This window comes from Mesoplodon mirus, assembly GCF_964341445.2.
Source record: "Mesoplodon mirus genome assembly, chromosome: 14".
In the NCBI taxonomy this organism is placed as follows: Eukaryota; Metazoa; Chordata; class Mammalia; order Artiodactyla; family Ziphiidae; genus Mesoplodon; species Mesoplodon mirus.
The window spans coordinates 31,694,338-31,714,540 of NC_138990.1; the positions used below are offsets into that span (position 1 = coordinate 31,694,338).

The 20,203-nt window shown below is 48.6% G+C and overlaps 1 protein-coding gene across 2 annotated transcripts; it reads left to right on the forward strand.

Moving 5' to 3' along the window:
- Positions 1-12,557: 12,557 nt before the first annotated feature.
- On the forward strand, positions 12,558-19,744 carry RRM2 (ribonucleotide reductase regulatory subunit M2). 2 transcript variants are annotated; one of them, XM_082643104.1, is made up of 10 exons: positions 12,558-12,780; positions 12,866-12,940; positions 13,296-13,442; positions 13,732-13,848; positions 14,320-14,453; positions 16,096-16,190; positions 16,306-16,439; positions 17,617-17,721; positions 17,806-17,919; positions 17,998-19,744. In XM_082643104.1, the coding sequence occupies exons 1-10, from the start codon at positions 12,673-12,675 to the stop codon at positions 18,148-18,150; spliced, it is 1,182 nt and encodes a 393-aa protein (XP_082499230.1). In that variant the 5' UTR covers positions 12,558-12,672; the 3' UTR covers positions 18,151-19,744. The 2 variants fall into 2 exon arrangements, with proteins under 2 accessions (XP_082499230.1, XP_082499229.1); XM_082643103.1 differs by having other exon boundaries at positions 12,604-12,780; positions 13,299-13,442.
- The last annotated feature ends 459 nt before the right edge of the window (positions 19,745-20,203 follow it).

Below are 20,203 nucleotides of genomic sequence, written 5' to 3' on the forward strand. Positions count from 1 at the left end.
CCTCCTCCTACAGCTGAGGAAGATCCGGAGGATGAAGGCCAGGTGGTGGGCCAGGAGCCCAGGGTACAGGACACCAATTTTAGTCCCAGCCACTGAGGTTAATGGAGTTCTTTCCTGCAGGATTCTCAGGCCTTTGATCTGCTGATGTGACCTCCAGGAGGGTGATGAGGAGGTAACATTTCCCAGCATCATTTGTCAAGGAACATCTCTCAGGGACGAGTGTTCAGAGGGGGAAATAGAGTCCCCGTGGCCTTGTGGGGACCCTGGAAGGCCAATCAGGTTGGCAGCTGTCCTTGGTGCTTCTGAAATTCAGCCCTGGCCCCATGCAAGCTGCCCCAAAGAGCCATTCTCCTAAGGCTTAGGAGCAGCGTCTCAGACAAAGGTGACCAAGGGGTCACCCTGAAAGCAGGATGGACTGTCCAGGTTCACTGTCAGGGGGGTCTCTTCTTCCTTTGCCAGGCAGCTCTGACAGTCAGCTGAAATCTCAGGGCGCTGGGTCATTAAACACAGCAGCGATGTAACCAGGGGCCGATAGATGGATCTGTTTCTTCCTTGGACAGAAAGCTCAAAACAAGCCACTGGAAATAGATGCAGTTGAAGCAACCCATACAAGGGACCCAAAGGTAAACAAATAACACTGGGTTATTAAGTGGTTTTGCTTCCTCAGGTATGAGGAGTAGCCCAGGGGCTGAAGTCAAAGCTATTATTCCTGCTTGTGGCATCCAGACAATGACACTGTATTTGGAATTCCTTGAACCAAAGTCTGAAGGAAGAAAGAGAGCTGCTCTAATGGATGAGCTGCTCTAATGCCCTTGCCGAGCCCCTGGCGTGAGTGAAACCCAGTCAGAGAAAGGCCGCAGCAGATAGGGCTCTAGCTCAGGATTGTTGATGGCCAAGGCTACAGAATGAGTTAATTCTCCAAACACTGAGCATCTGGGCTGGCAGATGGATGCAGCCCAGAGGATGCACACCCAAGATCTAAGGCTCTCATGGTCTAGAGTGGGGGACAGACCCTTAAGAAGAGGGTTGGGATGCAACCAATGGGGTCTCCTGGGAGCATTGTGGTGGCTTGTTCCAGTGAGTGTGCGTCAGGGCTGTGGGTTGCCAGCAACTACACCCCGCAAGCAGAAAATAATTCATGAGATGGAGAGTGGAACCGATAGGAAAATTGGAGAGTCTGGCTCCCAACTCCTCAGTCCTGCTCAGTTCCTCAGCAGGAACTGAGGTGGGCAGGACAAGAGCCCTCCACAGGTAAGAGGGGGACCAGGGGCGGCTCCCTAGAAATGGTGCCTGAGCTGTGTGCTTGAAAACAGGTGGGAAACTCGAGGAGGAAGTGGGGAGGCGTGCGCGAGGGCCTCCAGGCAGAGCTGGGTGGTGAGCACAGGACAAGTGGGTCCACGGTGCTGGAGCAGAAGGCGGAGCGGGGGGCTGCGGCCTCAGGTGGCTGCAACGGGCTCAGGGCCAAGGTAAACTGCGGGACTGCACCTGGAGCTGGGGCGGGTGGGTTTGAGGAGAGGGCTGATGTTTCAATGAGCTGGATCACACTGGTCCTGCGAGGCACATGGAGCGGAGGGGCCAGAGTGGGAAGCCTTGGGAAGCTCCTGCCACAGCCCAGGGCCTGAGCAGGATGCAGCACCGGCAACGGAAAGGCAGGAGGAGGTTCAAATATGGAAAGAGGGAGAATAGTGGGACTCGTGAGTGATTGGAGGGTGACCTCTGGGTGATCCTTTAAGGAGGGATGAAAAGCCCAGTGTGTAGGGCCCAGCAAACTGGGGAGAGTGGCCAGCTCGGGATGTTACCATTCCAAAGGGAAAATACGTCATGCTGACCCCATAAAACAATCCCCGAGGCTCAGCAGGGTCTGGATCACCGCAAGCAGAGACCACTTCCCATCCCCACCGGTGTCAACTCACAATCTGGACCTGCTCGTGTGAGGAAACACTTCTTCTAAGTTTGCTCTTGTAAGATTATTGTAACTCTGGAAAGGCGTCTAAACAGGTAGAGAAGTTAGTGAAGAAGTGAGTTGAAACCCTGGGGCTATCAGCCAGTGCCCGGGCGGGAAACAGCTGGCACGCTCCAGTGGGTTCATCTGAGAAGAGTTGAGTAAGGGAATCCTTTGTGGCGGGAGGTGATGCCAGAGCGGGAGCCCAGGGCTGGGAACAGCAGGTGCCCTTCCACCCCGACCTCTGCAGGGGAGGGGGACAGTGCAGCTACCAGACTCAGGTTTGGGCCTGCAGGGAAGGCTGCCCAACAGGAGCTGGGACCTCGGTCGAGGTCAACAGCCTGTGGTGATCCTTGAGGGAGAGAGCCAGGGAGACAACTACCCCACCCGGCTCCTCCCTTCTTCCAGTGTCCCGTGATGCTCCCATCGGCCAAACCCCTGAAAGCCAGACCCAGGGAAGCTCTCAGCTGCCACCCACTCAGGGCACCCTCCCCGGACAGGGCAGGGTGGGGGAAGGGTGGTGAACTACAGCAACTGCGTGAGTCAGTTATGATATGTCTGTGAATACGGCTTAAACCCCTTATAGGAATTTAAATACATGTGCAATAAAATGTCTTAAATACTTAAGAACACATGGTTTTTAAGGTTTTGTTTTTTATGTACCATATGTATGTATGATTTTACATATGTGTGTATATACCTTTTTTAAGGGAACATTGTCTAAATACCAAAGAGATGACTTTTGCTGTTGACCCCTATTTTAATCACTAGGCTCTTTTTATAAGGAAGTAAGGAAAAGGTTCAGATTTTTTAAAATTTATTTTTTTGGCCATGCCACACGGCTTGCGGGATCTTAGTTCCCCAATCAAAGATCGAACCTGAGCCTTTGGTAGTGAAAGCGTGGAGTCCTAACCACTGGAAAGCCAGGGAATTCCGAAAAAGTTCAGATTTTTTTTTTTTTATCTTTATTCTATTTTTTTTTTAATCTTTATTTTTTTTTAATTTTTTATTTTTTGCGGTACGCGGGCCTCTCACCGTTGTGGCCTCTCCCGTTGCGGAGCACAGGCTCCGGACGCGCAGGCTCAGGGGCCATGGCTCACGGGCCCAGCTGCTCCGTGGCATGTGGGATCTTCCTGGACCGGGGCACGAACCCGTGTCCCCTGCATCGGCAGGCGGACTCTCAACCACTGCGCCACCAGGGAAGCCCAAAAGTTCAGATTTTAAAGAACTAAATATCAGTTGAATTTTTTTTCTATTCAAGCTAACATTAAGTGGTGTTTAGACCTTTCCTGCACTGTTTTGAGCTCTCCTTGAATAGTTTCCTGTGTCAAAGCAGAGCTGGAGGGTCTCGCCCACACATCCTTGTCTTAGGAGGGGCAGGGGGGAGAGAAAGGTGGGGCTGCCACCCATAGGAAGATGTTCAGGTATTAAGCCGACGGGGGTGGGCAGGAGCACAGCCAAATGACCTCCCCAGAGACGGGGTGGAGGACAAAGGCGGGGGCCAAGGTGATGGCGCCGCACGTGCTGGGGGCAGACATGGCGGGACGTCCGTCTACTTCCAACTGTTCAGGCATATAAACCAGTAACACCCTTTATGCTTAAGTGTCCATCACTTGCAGCCAAAAGAGTTCTAACTAACAGTCTCCCTCTCCATGTCTGTTCTGCTTTCCTCTACGTTGATTCCACTTCCCACTCTGTGCTCCCAAGAGCCTCAGGCTTAATTCTCCAAGTTCCAAATGCAGCAAAAGTCAGAGCTTCTCTTCGCCCTCCCCCTGCCCCCCACGATCAGCCTGAAATCGGGCTTCCTTAGGAAGGTTTGAGTTGGTTGCCATTCCTGAATGGGTCAAGAAACTAGAAATTACCAAGGTCATGTGCCTCTCCCACATCTTCAAGGGCAAGGAAGACAGGTGGGGAACTGACCGGCTTAAACCCCATGAGCCTTGTGGGCCTTGTAAGGACTTGCACTTCTGCTTTGTGTGGGACGAGACAGATGAAGGCAAAGTGCGTCAGGACCAGCGCTGAGTGTAGAACCCAGGCATCTTGGCCCCCTGTCCACACTCTCTCCATGACCTCATCCTGTCCCCATACTTCCTGGAACATTTTCTTGCCACTTTGGGTTGTGTCAACCCACCCTAAATGTGATTCTGCAGGTTTTTAAAAATGTGCATCTGCCAGGCCCAGCCACCAACCTGTCTAATCTCCCTGCACCGCACGGCGCTGAGCCAAGATAAGCTTCCCATCAGGCACAGGCAGGGAGAGGACAGCGGCACCTCTGCTGGGTCTCCTGAAGCAACACAGTGGTGGAGCTTTTGGATGGGGGGTACGGGGTGGGGTCTTGGAAACCCCTGGAGCAAAGCTCACAGGCATCCTAACAGCTACCATTTATTGAGGATCACGACGTGCCAAGCACTGCGCTAGATCTGCCATGAATTCCCATTTAAGACTCACAATATCCTACCACAGAATGAATCCCCATTTTACAGATGAGGGAGGTAAAGCTTGCTGAAAAAGCAACTTGCTCAGTTACACAGCTAGGCTGTGGCAGGGAGGATCCACCGTGGCGTGTCTGGCTCCAAAGGCCGTGCACTAAAGTCACGTCACCTCCGTTTCAATGTCCCACCTCAAATGAATCTGGTCTCTGGGCTTCCCTGGTGGCGCAGTGGTTGAGAGTCCGCCTGCTGATGCAGGGGACACGGGTTCGTGCCCCGGTCCGGGAGGATCCCAAATGCCGTGGAGCGGCTGGGCCTGTGAGCCATGGCCGCTGAGCCTGCGGGTCCGGAGCCTGTGCTCCACAATGGGAGAGGCCACAACAGTGAGAGGCCCGCGTATCTCAAAAAAACAAACAAAAAAAAACCCCCCAAAAAACCAAGAAATGAATCTGGTCTCTAGTTGAACTTTTTCAACCTTTTTCACTAAGTAGGGTTATGTGATATGCAGCAGATAACAGTATCAGTTTTATTCCAAACTCTACATCGTCCACCTATTAAAATACTCCTATAAAAGTTAATGATGGAAATGTACATCAAAGCCACAACGGTTATTATTTTCTAAAAAAAAATAAAATAACAAATGTTGGTGAGGAGGTAGAGAAATTGGAACCCTTGTGCACTCTTGGTGGGAATGTAAAATGATGCAGCCAATGTGGAAAACAATATGGCAATTGCTCAAAAAATTAAAAATTAGATTATTCTCCATACTTAACAACATTTTTTTTTTTTTTTTTTTTTTTTTGCGGTACGCGGGCCTCTCACTGCTGTGGTCTCTCCCGTTGCGGAGCATAGCCTCCGGAGGTGCAGGCTCAGCAGCCATGGCTCACGGGCCCAGCCACTCTGCGGCATGTGGGATCTTCCCGGACCGGGGCACGAACCCGCGTCCCCTGCATTGGCAGGCGGACTCTCAACCACTGTGCTACCAGGGAAGCCCTAATTTGATTTTTAAAACAGATTTTTAAAGAGCTAACATTTAATCCAAGAAGAGACACTCTCTTCAGCAAATGCTACTACCCTCCGAACCATGAAAAGGTGAATTTCAAAAATGTCCTCTTGCTCACCAAATATGAGAAAATCTGGGCTTTTGACCCAGGCTCCCCCATGAATCTCATTGCTTTTGTGGGCCAAGACTGTGCTTGAATCTGGTCCAGTGTAAGGCCGGGTTTAACCTAAGTTTGCAGGATGATGGGTAAGAGTCCTCTGGAAATACTTTCTGGTGTAGTTGGGATTCATAATCTAGGTTCCAGACCTCTGTGCCATGATGCGTCTTCTTCCTCGTTCTTTTAATTCAACCAGTGTGTGCTCACTCAGGGGAACTGCCTCCTTCCTGCCCCTGCCCACACTCAACCTGACTGCCTAGGAGGGCGACTCAGACAGAGGGGACAATGACTAGCCTAGGGGTGACGGGGCAGCCCCACAGCACAGGCACCAGGACTGGAGAGAGTAGTCAAGGTGCCGCCCCCAGGCCAGGCACGTAGTGTGCAGCTGGTGTGTCCGGGCGGGGTGGGGGGGTGACACCCTTTAGCACGGATGTTATCTGACCTGGATGTTATTAGACCTGGCTAGTTAGGACAGGTGTCGGGTCAGAATGTCAGGGAATTGATGCTTCCATGGGAGTAGGAATTAGGCCAGGAGGCATGGGGTGTTTGTTGAGTTGAGACACTTGGGCCTGGTCCCCTCTTCCTAATGAGTCACCCCTTCGTCTCCTTGGAGGAAGCCTGGCCCCCCACTTGTGATGGCCAGGGAGGGCAGCAGGGCCCACTGGCTTGGGTGGTAGGTGCAGCTTCTGCTTTGCTCACCGGCATGAAGTGAGCCATGTGGTGGTGATGGGCAGGAGACAGAAAAGAGATGTGGACGGAGGAGCTGGAATAGTGACTCCAGGGCTATAGTTAACTGAGGACCTGGACATGAACTGAAGTAGGAAACGAAGAAAAACACATTGGAGTAACTTGAGTTTTGTATTCTAAAGGACTAAGAGAATTCAGCTAGGCTAGCTAAATGGAAACGATTGAACTAAATATTCTGCCCCATTTAGTCCTTAGGCTCACCCTGTGGTGTAGAAATGATCACAATCATTTTATCAGTAAAGCAACAGGCTCAGATATATCAAGTGACTTGTTCAAGGTCATCTAATAAATAAGAAGTGACACGAATTCAGACCTGAATCCAGTGTTGGTCCCTTAATTCCACTACACTGATCTAGTCTAAAAGCAGCTTAACTTCTAGGAAGTGAATCATCAGGGCTTTGCAGGGTTGATTCTCCTGGGCTTTGTTTCTCCCCCTCCTAAAGCTATTATTTAGCTAAGATGGTGGGCGGTGGCCTAGGGAGATTTATCTCTATGTTGGAGCTGATCGTGCTTTTCCCTGCCCCCTACTCACTCAGGAAAAGAAGGAATTGCGTCCTATTTGCATAGGTTGCTCTATGTCTACCAGTTCAGAATAACATTAAAGTTGGCTGCACCCCCATTCCCCAAAACACACGCACACACACACACCCACACATACACACACCGTTATACTTAGAAAGTAGTCGATAGTGTGGCCTCCTTATCCAGGAAAGGAGGCTATTAACGAAGAGATTATTCAGTAATAAGCCAACAGAAAGCTGAACTTGGTAAGGAAATAAACTAACCCTGGGCCTGCAAAATCCTGGCCTTACATTCCTATTTTTCTTTCTTTTTCAAGTCAGTCTGTGGGAAATCCTCTCCTTCAGACACAGCCTGAAAGGGGCAGAGACACAGCCTTCAGGGGAGGGGCTTGACCTGGGCCCAGGAAGACCAGAGCCGGGCTGACAGGGGAGCAGGGCTGACAGGGGAGCAGGGCTGACAGGAGAGCAGGGCTGACAGCGGAGCAGGGCTGACAGGGGAGCAGGGCTGACAGGAGAGCAGGGCTGACAGGGGAGCAGGGCTGACAGGAGAGCAGGGCTGACAGGAGAGCAGGGCTGACAGGGGAGCAGGGCTGACAGGGGAGCAGGGCTGACAGGAGAGCAGGGCTGACAGGGGAGCAGGGCTGACAGGGGGCAGGGCTGACAGGAGAGCAGGGCTGACAGGAGAGCAGGGCTGACAGGGGAGCAGGGCTGACAGCAGAGCAGGGCTGACAGGGGAGCAGGGCTGACAGGAGAGCAGGGCTGACAGGGGAGCAGGGCTGACAGCGGAGCAGGGCTGACAGGGGAGGAGCAGGGCTGACAGGGGAGCAGCAGGGCTGACAGGAGAGCAGGGCTGACAGGGGAGCAGGGCTGACAGGAGAGCAGGGCTGACAGGAGAGCAGGGCTGACAGGGGAGCAGGGCTGACAGGAGAGCAGGGCTGACAGGAGAGCAGGGAAAGGCCCTGCCTGGAGGAGGGAGGGAAAGATGGGGACACCGGGGTAAGTTGGGGAGTGCGTTTGCAAAGGAGGAAATAGATGTGTGGAGGCGGAAGTCCCTTGGCAGAGAGACTGGAGGGCAGAGGGAGGCGGACCCAACCCAGCCTCAGCCCACTGCCTCGCTCTTGAGATTCCACGGCCAACAAGTCAGCCTGGAATGAAGTATTCCATCTTCCTGCTTCCCGGGAATGCTTTTTCCTTAACAGAGAACTCTGAGCATCCTGAAGGTCTGAAAGCGGAATGTCAAGTTCAGAAAGAAGAAGGAGGTGCTCTGGAGTCACACAGGGAGTAGCTCAGTTTAGAGGAGGGTTGACCTTGCTTCCTAGTAGTTGGGAAACAAAGGAACTCCATGGTGGGAAGGGGCTGACGGATTGCAGAAAGGAAACCTCATAAACAAACTGTGGGGGCTTCCCTGGTGGCACAGTGGTTGAGAGTCCGCCTGCCGATGCAGGGGACGCGGGTTCGTGCCCCGGTCTGGGAAGATCCCACATGCTGCGGAGCGGCTGGGTCCGTGCGCCATGGCCGCTGAGCCTGCGCATCCGGAGCCTGTGCTCCACAACGGGAGAGGCCACAACAGTGAGAAGCCCGCGTACCGCAAAAATAAATAAATAAAATAAATAAAATAAAAATAAAATAAACAAACTGTGGGATATCCACGCACTGGAATATTATCCAGCCTTAAAAAGGAATGAAATTCTAACACAAGCTACAACATGGATGAATGCTGAAGACATTATGCTGAGTGAAAAAAGTCAGACACAAAAGGACAAATAATGTAAGATCGCACTTGTACGAGGTACTCAGATTCACACAGAAAGTAGAATGGTTTTTACAAGAGGTTGATGGGAGGGAGGAATGGGGAGCTAGTGTTTAATGGGATGATAAAAAGTTCTGAAGACGGATGGTGGTGATGGTTGCATAAGGCTGTATATGTGCTTAATATGACTGAACTGCATGCTTGAAAATGGTTCAAATGGTAGTTTTTAGCTTATGTACAAAAAAAAGATAAGCTAAATCTAATAAAGCCTTTAGATCTTTCAGTTTACAGTAAAAACAGGGATTAACAGAACAAATTAAGTGACACTGTGGAGACACATCAGGCAAATGTAGAATGTGGGACATTCTACAAGAAAACTGGCCTGAACTTTGAAAAGTCAACCTCATGGGGGAAAAAAATGGAGTAGTTGTTTGAATTAAAAGAGACTAAAAAGGGACTTCCCTGGTGGCGCAGTGGTTAAGAATCTGCCTACCAATGCAGGGGACATGGGTTTGATCCCTGGTCTGGGAAGATCCCGCATGCTGCAGAGCAACTAAGCCCGAGCACCACAACTACTGAGCCTGTGCTCTAGTGCTCGCAACTACTGAGCCTGCGAGCCACAACTACTGAAGCCCAAGTGCCTAGATCCTGTGCTCCGCAGCAAGAGAAGCCACCGCGATGAGAAGCCGGCACGCCACAATGAAGAGTAGCTCCCACTCGCCGCAACTAGAGAAAGCCTGGGCACAGCAACGAAGACCCAACGCAGCCAAAAGAAGAATGCCGCAAGGCAAATAAAACTCTGTGATAAATTCAAGAACTGTATTAAAAAAATAAGAGACTAAAAAGACACAATAACCAAATGTAATGCATGCGTTTAATAGGATCCTGTATCAAAAATGAACAGACCAAATTGAAAGACATATTTGAAATGACTGGGGAAGTTTGATTATGGACTAGATATTAGGCGATGTTAGAGAAATAATGTTAGTTTTCTTAGGTCTGAGTGTGGTACTGTGGTTGTGTCAGTGAATGTCCTTATTTTTAGGAGCTACTTGTGCGATACACTGCGATATCTCGGGGTGAAGTGTCATATCTACAACCCACGTTCAAATGATCCAGAAAAGGGCCTCCCTGGTGGCGCAGTGGTTAAGAGTCCGCCTGCCGATGCAGGCGACATGAGTTCGAGCCCTGGTCCGGGAAGATCCCACATGCCGCGGAGCAACTGAGCCCGTGCGTCACAACTACTGAGCCCGCGATCTAGAGCCCATGCTCTGCAACGAGAAGCCACCGCAATGAGAAGCCCGCATGCGGCAACGAAGACCTAACGCAACCAAAAATTAAAAAAATATAAATCAAATATATTTATTTTAAAAAAAAAGATCCAGAAAAAACAAAAGCCTCACACACCCGTAAAGAGGGATAAAGCAAATATGGCAGAGGGAAACAACCGTTGAATCCTAGGTGGTGGGTGAACACTGTAGACTTCTTTCCATTTTTCTGTATGTTGAAAATATTCTTAATAAAACGTTGGGGGAGAAAAGTTCCAGCTGCATAATGTAAGGGGCTGTGTGACCGTGGGCACCCTCCTGGCCTCTCAGGCCTTAGTCTCATCTAAAGAACAGAGCTAAAAACACCTACTTCACACTGTCGTCTGGATTAAAAGTGTAAATCACCTGGTCCAGTGGTCCAGGTGCCCAGTGGCTGTGGAGTTATCATTAGTATTATTGTGACAGTCCCCAGCATGGTGTCAGGTATATAGAGGGATGAGTGGCTTTGGGAAAAATCACTTGAGCTCCCCGGGCCTCAGTGACGCCGCCTGGTGTGGTGTGAGGGGCCCCGTAGAGGTCACCGCACCCTCCCGCGCGAGACGGTAAAAGTGCAACTGCTGGGGGCGTGGCGGCCGGAGCGCGGGCTGCGGAAGCGGGGGCGGAGCTTGCGGTGGCTCGGCGTAGGATCCCACAGCCTTGGAAGAGCGCAGCCTCTCTGAAGTTGGGGGCGGAGTCTCCGTCTCGCGGACCAGTAGCGGAGTAGCTGTCAAATCGCGCGCGGAAGGGAAAAGAAGAAGATCGCAGGCGGACCAGGGCTTGGCGCTAGGCCGCCGCGGGGAGCGTCCTCTCTCCCCCGGACTGGGCAGCCTGGTCCGCCCGGGCCCTTTGCGCCTCCGGTACCCAGGCAAAGAGAGGGGGAGCTGCAGACCAGAACCCCGACCCGGCTGTCTCCTCCCGGCGTGACCGCTCGGCAGAACCACGTAGACTTCTGCCCCTGCTTCCTCCTTTGTAAAGTGAGAGCAGTAAAAACCCGATGTAGGGGGAGGACGGGACATGCCCGAATGACTCAGAGGTGGGAGGCGGTGAGGGGGAGGATGGCGGCTTCCCCCCCCCCCGCCTCGTGGCAGTTCAACCGAAAATGAAATAATAGCTTCTGCCTAGCTCACAGAGTTACACTTTACAGTTCCTGTACATACAGAGTATAGCAGGAACTGAAAAGTACACGGTGCCTGGGACAGCAACCAAAAGGAGTACGTCGGATACTGATTACCCGAAACTGGATGTTCATTAGGTATTAGCGGATACCAAGGAATCACTGATAGTTCTGTTAGTTTTACGGCTGATAAAGCCATTATCACATCTTCAGTAAAAGTATCCATTTTCTGGAGGTGCATGCTGAAGGGGAAGTGGAAATGTCTGCGAGTTGCTTTAAAACAAATGATGACAGACCAAAGTTTTAGTTGTTGCTTTGTCTAAGAGATGTGATGGTCATTGATCTTTCTTCTGAGGCTAGAGAATACTTTAAACACAGTACTTTAAGAGAAATAGACCTCTGTGGGGAGGGTATCTTCTCTACCCCCCACCTCTTTAAAGTATTATATCTAGAAAAGACATTGTAAAAAGTCCAGTCTCACTCAGAGACATCCCTGACTGTGTACAGCTGTTGGAGCTTTTCCTGGTTAATCATTTTTTTCCTGGATCTTAACACTTCTTTCACTTCAATCATTTCTGGCGTTTTGCCAGATGCAGAGCAGAAGTCTGGCAAATCTGAAAGACCGCGTACGAAGTAAAATGAGAACTGTTACTGAGTTCATGTCCCCACCCTCACCCGAATGGAGGTTTTCAACCCCCTCTTTAGGCTCTTTGATGCCCAATAGGCAGTAAATGAATTCCTAGTTCTTCAATCATTCTCTGAACTTTTTCTCAGGAATTTTTGCTCAGTTTGCAATTTTTAAAACAATGTCGACATAGAGGACAGGGGTCCGACAGCAGACACGATTTCAGGGGGACACTGCACCAAAGGCCCTCTCTCTGTTATTGACTTGAAAGTTTGCAAAGGACTTCGCATTTTACGTGAATTATCTCATTTAATCCTCTCATTTTATTAGTAATCCCACAGGTCAGGTATGGCTACGAGGCCCAATTTACCGACGAGGGCACCAAATCTTTGTCAGATGACGTGTCCTAGTGACTCAGCAGCCCGCACCCCTAACCGTTTGGACAGTACGGTCACCACCGACCACCCCACACATTTGCCCGACCTCAGGGACCCTGCTTGCACCCCCACCCAGGTACACGTATCTAAATCGCCGGAGCCACGTTCCCTCGCAGCCAGGGGCTTTGTACTGGCATTTGCACCAACCTCATTTGCAAAACCATTTACCCGGAACCGCGAAACGGGTTCAAGAGACATTTTCAGAGAGGTGGGGCTCGGCGGGGTGGGGAATCCTCTCCCGCTCTCCGGCGGGCGGGCTCCAATCGCGTTGCTTCATTCAATCCTAAACCTTTCCGGTACGAGAGAGTGCCCGCGCGCGCCAGGGCCACCGGAGCGCGCAGGGCCTGCAGCCTTTGTCCAATGGGGCTCTCAGGGATATGGGCGGTGGCGCCCCCAGCCCAGCCTGCGGTCCACAGAGGCCCGGGAGGGGTAGATCCCGAGGGTCCCAGGAGAGCAGGGGCGACCGGCGTCCGCGCGCGGCTCCGGAATCTGCTACGGGAGGCGTGGCCAGCATCCATCCAATGGGAAGCGGCCACGCCCACGGCGCACGCCTGTGAGGGATGCTTTAAATTCCCGGCGCCGCCGTGCCGCGGCTTCCCGGACCTGCGCGCAGCCCCACCTTGCCGAATCGTACGCAGCCATGCTCTCCGTCCGCGTCCCGCTCGCCACCATCGCTGACCCGCAGCAGCAGCATCCCCTCCAGCTCTCGCCTATGAAGGGGCTCAGCCTGGCGGACAAGGAGAACACTGTGAGCGCGCAGGGGCGAGGGGCGGGGAAGGGCGGCGGGGTCCTGTAGGACGCGGGGAGGCCTCTCACCGCGCGTCTCCCTGCAGCCCCCGTCCCTCAGCGGGACCCGCGTGCTGGCCAGCAAGACCGCGAGGAGGATCTTCCAGGAGCCCGCCGAGCCGGTGAGTAGGCGGGCTGGGGGCGCCCGGCGAGGGGGCGCTGCAGGAAGGCGGTGCAGGAGGAGCCTGCTCTTGGCGCCAAAGCCTCATTGTCTCCTCTCAAACCCTACCCCCTCCCGGGCCCGCGCTCCTTTCCCGCCAAAGTCTCTTCCCGATCATTTACTACTTGACACATCTGGACATTTTCCTATTATGTCTCTACTATAGTCCTGCTCTGTTATGTACAGAACCCATGTGTGACAAGCGACATACATTAAACCGCATGAAATTCCCGATAACTGGACATACTTTGCTTAAAAAAAAAAGACAATTTCGTGGTTCGCCCTATACTTTACATTTTCCATCCTTTCTCCCCCAGCAGAACCCTAAGCTATCTGCCCCCAGTGTGGAGGATGAACCACTTCTGAAAGAAAACCCCCGCCGCTTTGTCATCTTTCCTATCGAATACCATGATATTTGGCAGATGTATAAGAAAGCTGAGGCTTCCTTTTGGACAGCTGAGGAGGTAATCGCATTCAGGAAATAGGAGACTTAAAAGACAGTTGGAAGCATTGCCCCTAACTCCAGAGGAAGACCCCTGCAGTGCCGGTTATAACTTGTTTGAAATGTGCTTTGCTTTCCTCATGTTCCTCTTGGGAATGTTTGCCCACAGAGGGAGGATATCAGATGTTCTCACTGGCAAAGTGCATGAGGGGTATATTAATCAAGCGATACTAGTAGACTTAAAGTTGAAGAGTTACGCGTATGTGTGAGGTCCTGCACGTTTGAACCCCTTGTGAACTTCTGTACTCCAGGTGGACCTTTCCAAGGACATGCAGCACTGGGAAGCCCTGAAGCCTGAGGAGAGATACTTCATTTCGCATGTTCTGGCCTTCTTTGCAGCAAGTGATGGCATAGTAAATGAAAACTTGGTGAGTTTCCAAAAATAAAGTCTACTTTTATGCATTTCAAGACTTAAGAGAACTAATAATTTTCTTTTTTCGTCTTTAAAATTTTTCCACACTGCATGTGTATATATCTGTAAGCTAGTATGTATATTCCATGGCATTTCCTGTTCTATAATATACTTTGCAGTTATTCCTTCCTCATGGTATTTTTTTTCCCCCAACTGTAGAGAAGCTCAAAGACAATGTTAAGTGGTAGTAATAGATCTACAACCCTGGTAGCTACCTATTTGCTCTCCTTTTTGTGGCTTTGCTGTTTCAATAATTTGGTTGCATATGTCTTGTTGAGTGCATCCTCCTTGCAATGAATTAAAAAGAATGAATTGCTATTTCTACCTTATGATGATACAAAAGAGGAAGTGTGACGCAACCAGTGTTCCTTGACTGAGTTGCTGCTGGTAGATTTTCCTTAAACTGATCTTTGTGTTTTACCACTAGGTGGAGCGGTTTAGCCAGGAAGTTCAGATTACGGAAGCCCGTTGTTTCTATGGCTTCCAAATTGCCATGGAAAACATCCATTCTGAAATGTATAGTCTCCTCATTGACACTTACATTAAAGATTCCAAAGAAAGGTGAGTATTTGGGTGGTGATATGCCAACATATTTAGGATTACCAATTGTTACTTTTTGAAATCGTATAGAGGAATGACTCTAAAATGACCAAGTCAAAGAAATTCCTAGCACCCGTGGTCCTGTCTGCTCTGAAGAAGAGGCCTAAATTCACTTTACTAGCCAGTCACTTAAAAGCAAAGTTATGAAGTTACTCCATTTTATAGAGGTGGAAATATACTGCTGAATGTCCAACCTAACGCCTTCTGAAAAAACATCCCTAGAGGCTCTGTCTGATGCCCTAAAACCTAGGTCTGATAGTTTTCACGTCTGGCAAATCTGTCAGCCTACAACTTGAGCCTGGGGCAGGGTGGAGAGGGTGGAGGATGCAAAGTAGAAACATAAAACTTGCCTCTTAAGGGGCTGTAACATAATATAGAAAATAAGACCTAGGAGTATAAGTAGAGGAATTACATGATAGTGCAGAAGTAGCCGTGAACCATGAGATTAATTTAGGCACACAGCTGTTTGCCTGAAATGATAGTTTATATTGGAGGATAATAGAGGAGAAATATAGGTAGCCTCAGGCCTGTTTTACATTTTCAAGATTGACTGGAAAAGAGGGGAGAGTTAGATATGGGCGTTTGAGTCTAGATACTAAGGTCAGCTTCAGGACAAGAGCCTGTGTAGAACAGAAGTGGTGAAGCTGAAGAGTAGCCTCTTGTAGATGACTTGGAGGAAAGTGAAGAGGGAAAATGAGTAGTGACTTGAAAGCCTAGCAGGATTGAGGAGATTCACTGGGGGTAAAAAGATTTGAACATGTTTGTAGACAGAAATGAAAAAAGAAAGTAAAGGTAGGGGCATGATTGGGATACATTACCGGAACAGGTAGGATCAGGACGGCCTGGTGGTTGAGTTTTGAAAGGCAGGGAAAGGCAAGACCCAGGTTGACATGGAAAGAGAATGAAAGGAACCCAATGGCCTGATGACCTTGGCTTCAGAAAACAAGGTCATCTGGGAAGGATGAGCCTGGGCTGGAGAATCTGTAGGCTCCCAAGGTGGGGATGGAGAGGAAGAGAGTAATAAGGAAGACCAGGTAAGTGTAGGGCCGATCGATTTGCTTTTCTGACCTGGGATCAACATTGTAGCACAGAATTATAGCTGGAAGCAATCTCAGGTTGTTTAGTTTATTGGCTTTAATTGCTTTATTATATACTTGTGGCGTTTGGGGCCCAAATAATTGGCACAGTGATAAGAGTGTGGGCATCTATTTAGGGAGATAATGGTCAGCATAGCTTAAACAGTCCTAGCAGTTAAGATTTTATAGTTCTTCTAGCATTTTCTTTGAAGTTGGAGGTAGGGCCTGTGAACCTTGTCATGAGCTGGACTTGAAATAATTCAGCCAATAAATGCTCTTGGTGTAATAGACTGAGTTTTCATGTTAGTAGATCTTGGGGCTCAGTGTGAATGAATGGATACCTACATTTGTATTAACATAAACCAAATGAATGTTGAGATTTTTGAAAACACTGGAGGAAAAAGCAAACAAGTAAAAAGAAAACATTTCAGTTTGAATCCCAAATTGGCCTTGGTCCCAGTGCTCTTACCCAGAAGCTTAGGATAGGAGGTCTCTGCTGGAATTGCTGATGCTCTGTGTGCCTACAGGGAATTTCTCTTCAACGCCATTGAGACAATGCCTTGTGTAAAGAAGAAGGCAGATTGGGCCTTGTGCTGGATTGGGGACAAAGAGGCTACGTATGGTAAGGATACCTTGGCCCTACTTACCCCTGAGCTTCGTTTTCTAAGTGATGTTACTGGTTTGTTTCTATGAACACAAACAGATACTCACTAGAAATATTTTGGCATTAACTCTAGGAGAACGAGTCGTAGCCTTTGCCGCAGTGGAAGGAATCTTCTTTTCTGGTTCTTTTGCATCGATATTCTGGCTCAAAAAACGAGGACTGATGCCCGGCCTCACATTTTCCAATGAACTTATTAGCAGAGACGAGGTGAGTCTAGTTCAGATAACAGGCTGACCTGCACCCCAAACACCTACAGCCCTGTGTTCACTGGAGGGAACCCAAGATGTCAGATGGCTTTCAATGCACATTTAACAAGTGGCTTCAGCCATATACATACTTGGCAGAGAATGAAATACTTTAGATAACTTGCTGAAATTATTTTACTCATATTCTCAATATACATAGGTATTGCTCTATAGGTGATGGGATTTTTTTTTAAGGGAAGTTTTATTATTTCTACCTGGTCTTCTGTGTGATCCTATTGTACTTCAAAGTTAGTTGGTGAGCATCTCAGTGAATCTATTCTGGTCCAGTATATGTCTTTGAATGCACTTGGATTAAAGTGCAGAAGGAAAAGTGAAGGTGCCCAGATGTTCTAGTGTAAGTCCCACCAGCATTGGGATTTTTTTATTATTATTTATTTTTGGCTGCATTGGGTCTTCATTGCTGCGCGCGGGCTTTCTCTAGTTTCGGCGAGCGGGGGCTACTCTTTGATACGGTGCGCGGGCTTCTCACTGCGGTGGCTTCTCTTGTTGCGGAGCATGGGCTCTAGGCGCACGGGCTTCAGTAGTGTGGCTCCCGGGCTCTAGATCGCAGGCTCAGTAGTTGTGGTGCACAGGCTTAGCTGCTCTGCGGCGTGTGGGATCTTCCCAGACCAGGGCTCGAGCCCGTGTCCCCTGCATTGGCAGGTGGATTCTTAACCACTGCGCCACCAGGAAAGCCCAGCACTGGGATTTAATGCACTAAGACTTGCAGACTTGATTCACTCGAAATTGCATTCCCGATTTCCCAGGCATTAGGTTTTAAATCTAAAAACTAACTAGCCTAGTCAGAGTTGTGCCTTTCCTGCTGGGAATAGTGGCGACAGTAGAGCTCAGGGCTGTAGAAAGAATGCTCTGAGTGCAAGTTCTGCCCAGTCCTTTGCCACCACACAGAGCAGCGAGGACCAGACCTGGCCTGCTGTCCTCCAGGGGCCAGCCCTAAGGCCCCTGGGTGGGACCGAGCCTGCCTAGGTGACACAGCAGCTGAGTCATCTTCCCTTCCACACTTAAAATGCTCTTAGTCTGGCCACGCAAGATGTATAAGGAGAATACAGACCAGCATAAAGCAGTTTCCTATTCCATGTTAATGCTAGAAGTCTGCTGGTTTAAACCTTTTCTTCTAGGGTTTACACTGTGACTTTGCCTGCCTGATGTTCAAACACCTGCTACACAAACCTTCGGAGCAGAGAGTCAAAGAAATAATCGTCGATGCAGTTAGGATAGAACAGGTGGGTGACGCGTGGAGGCCTCGTGCTTGCTAGAAGATCTCTTGATGCTTCTGTTTTATTGAGAAGCTGTGTTCTGGTCCCTAGGAGTTCCTGACGGAGGCCCTGCCAGTGAAGCTCATTGGGATGAATTGCACTTTGATGAAGCAGTACATCGAATTCGTGGCAGACAGACTTATGCTGGAGCTGGGTTTTAGCAAGGTAAAGTATTGTGGGTAGCCCTCTGGTTCTTTCTGAAACTGGTGTTCTGTATTTATGTTTTGCTGTGAACCTTTTCAGGTTTTCAGAGTAGAAAATCCATTTGACTTTATGGAGAATATTTCACTGGAAGGGAAGACTAACTTCTTTGAGAAGAGAGTAGGCGAGTATCAGAGGATGGGAGTGATGTCCAGTCCGACAGAGAATTCCTTTACCTTGGATGCTGACTTCTAAGCAAACTGAAGATGTGCTCTTATTTTGCTGATTTTTCTTTTTTTCCTTCTCATCAAAAGAGAAATCAGCTACTTGAACTGTATTAACCGGCTACACCATAAATCGCCCATAAAGTTCATTAATGGCATGTTTAAAACTGTGTAGCTACCTCAAAGTCAATCCTGTTAATGCTAGTGGGGTCACCTAGGTTGAAAGCGTAGACAGAAGCTACTCGGATTCTTACGAAAGATCTTGTCCATGTTTGGCGTTTGCAAGCAGGCTGGCTGTACACGACTTCACCCTGGCTCTTAACAGCACCTTCCTTGGCCTCAAAGTGTGGGGAGTCAAGCAAGTTTGATCCAGCAGGATTAAACAGTTACTACCACAAGGCAGTAGGAAGACATCAGACTCGCTGCTTCAGATTTTAAAGCAGATTTTAAAGTTTACTTATGATTTGTATATAAAACTGGCACTTTACACACAAATAAACATAGTTTGTACTGTCAGGGTGAAGGCTTGATTTAACCTAAATTTGTTGGTTTCTACACCAAATACAAAAGTATTCTATTTACCACTAACGGGGGCCAATTCAAGATTTAGTAGGTGATCAACATAGGTTAAGCCTGTGTAAACTAAGGGTGTTATTTTTATTCTTTCTTTTCTTTGATGAATTGAAGAGCTTTTTAACTCAGTCCTGTGCACACTTAGGTATCAGTATCAGCCAGGTGGTGCCACACAGAACATAGGTTGGTTTTGTGTTCTGTAGCCCACGTCGAGTATTGCGGGGTAAGAGATGTGGAGAAAGGACACTCTTAACTTAGGTCATTAGGAACTGAAGTGTGATCGGACTCACTGTGGGTAACCTGGGTGTGTATGAGGGGCGGTATCATTTAATTTCTCAAATTGTATGTCCCCCAACTTCAAGTTAGTATGAAAGGTCCTTGAAGAGTTTTCCTAGCTGGGATCCAAGATGTTAACTTTGTAAGTTGGTTTTCAAATCATCCCTGAATGAAAGGACCCACGTAAGATCTTTCTCCTATTAAGTGGTAAAACCAAGACTGAAATTGCTTCTCCTAAAAGTTGAGTGTTTATTCTGGTTTTGTTTAATTTGTGTGTAAGTAGGTACTGTTGACCTAACCATTTGTACTTTAAGTTAGAAAGTTCTGCTATATTTTTTTATATCATATCTGTAGTTCATACTTTGAAATAATTACCTAGTATTGTTCTGCAGTTCGTAATTGATTGAGTGGATATTGTTCCGTGCAATTGCTCCTAGGATTTGCGTAAATGTGAGCATCATCTACTGGATTCTTAAACTTCAGTAGAAAGCTGGTGTTATGTGAATAATTAATACATGTTCCACTCAAATATTAATTTCAGAGAAAGTATAAACTTAATAGATATATTTAATAGGGCTAGTTTGAATCCATCTGCCTTTCTGTTCCCTCCCGCCTCCAAAAAAGATGTTACGTGGAAGGTAATGCATGACACACACCAATCCTTTGGCCGTATTTGTTAACACATTGTGTTGTGTGTTGGCTGACCACTGGCCTGTTCTACTGTCAGTTTTCTTCATTTATTGTATTAATATAAATGGTAAAATAGTCAATTTAAACACTTCTGTAGTATGGGACCCTTTTCTACCTTTTAAATTATTGTTATAAAGTTAATCTAGATTTTATGGTCCTTACACTTGTGCAACACAAAAATAAACACTTTGCCTGGCGTTGTCAGGTGCAGGTGGCACTTGGAAGCAGATTTTGGGATTCTACCTCCCATTAGCTGTGTGATACAAGCACTAGCTTCTGCCAACTAAGATTCGGTTTTTTAATCTGTTTAAAGGGAAACATTTTGTCTAAAGCATTTCAGAGTCCTGATGTTGAGTACTGCGCAGGTGTCAGTGATTTAAATAAAACCGATCTCATGTCCGTTCCTTGAGAAAATTTGCATTTCAATTCAGGAAGAAAAAGCCAGGAAGTGTTCATAAATACTGAATAGGAGTTCATTTGCTTTTAGCAGTTCTGGGGAGGGAGCTTTCCTCATGCCTGTCCTGGCCCAAGGTATGTGGGAAACA

Excerpts from the sequence above, each read along its gene's own strand:
- RRM2 (XM_082643104.1), top strand. The coding sequence starts at position 12,673 with ATGCTCTCCGTCCGCGTCCCGCTCGCCACCATCGCTGACCCGCAGCAG. Across the intron at positions 14,454-16,095 it reads ATTAAAGATTCCAAAGAAAG|GGAATTTCTCTTCAACGCCA; the intron begins GTGAGTATTTGG and ends GTGTGCCTACAG. Across the intron at positions 16,191-16,305 it reads GGACAAAGAGGCTACGTATG|GAGAACGAGTCGTAGCCTTT; the intron begins GTAAGGATACCT and ends CATTAACTCTAG.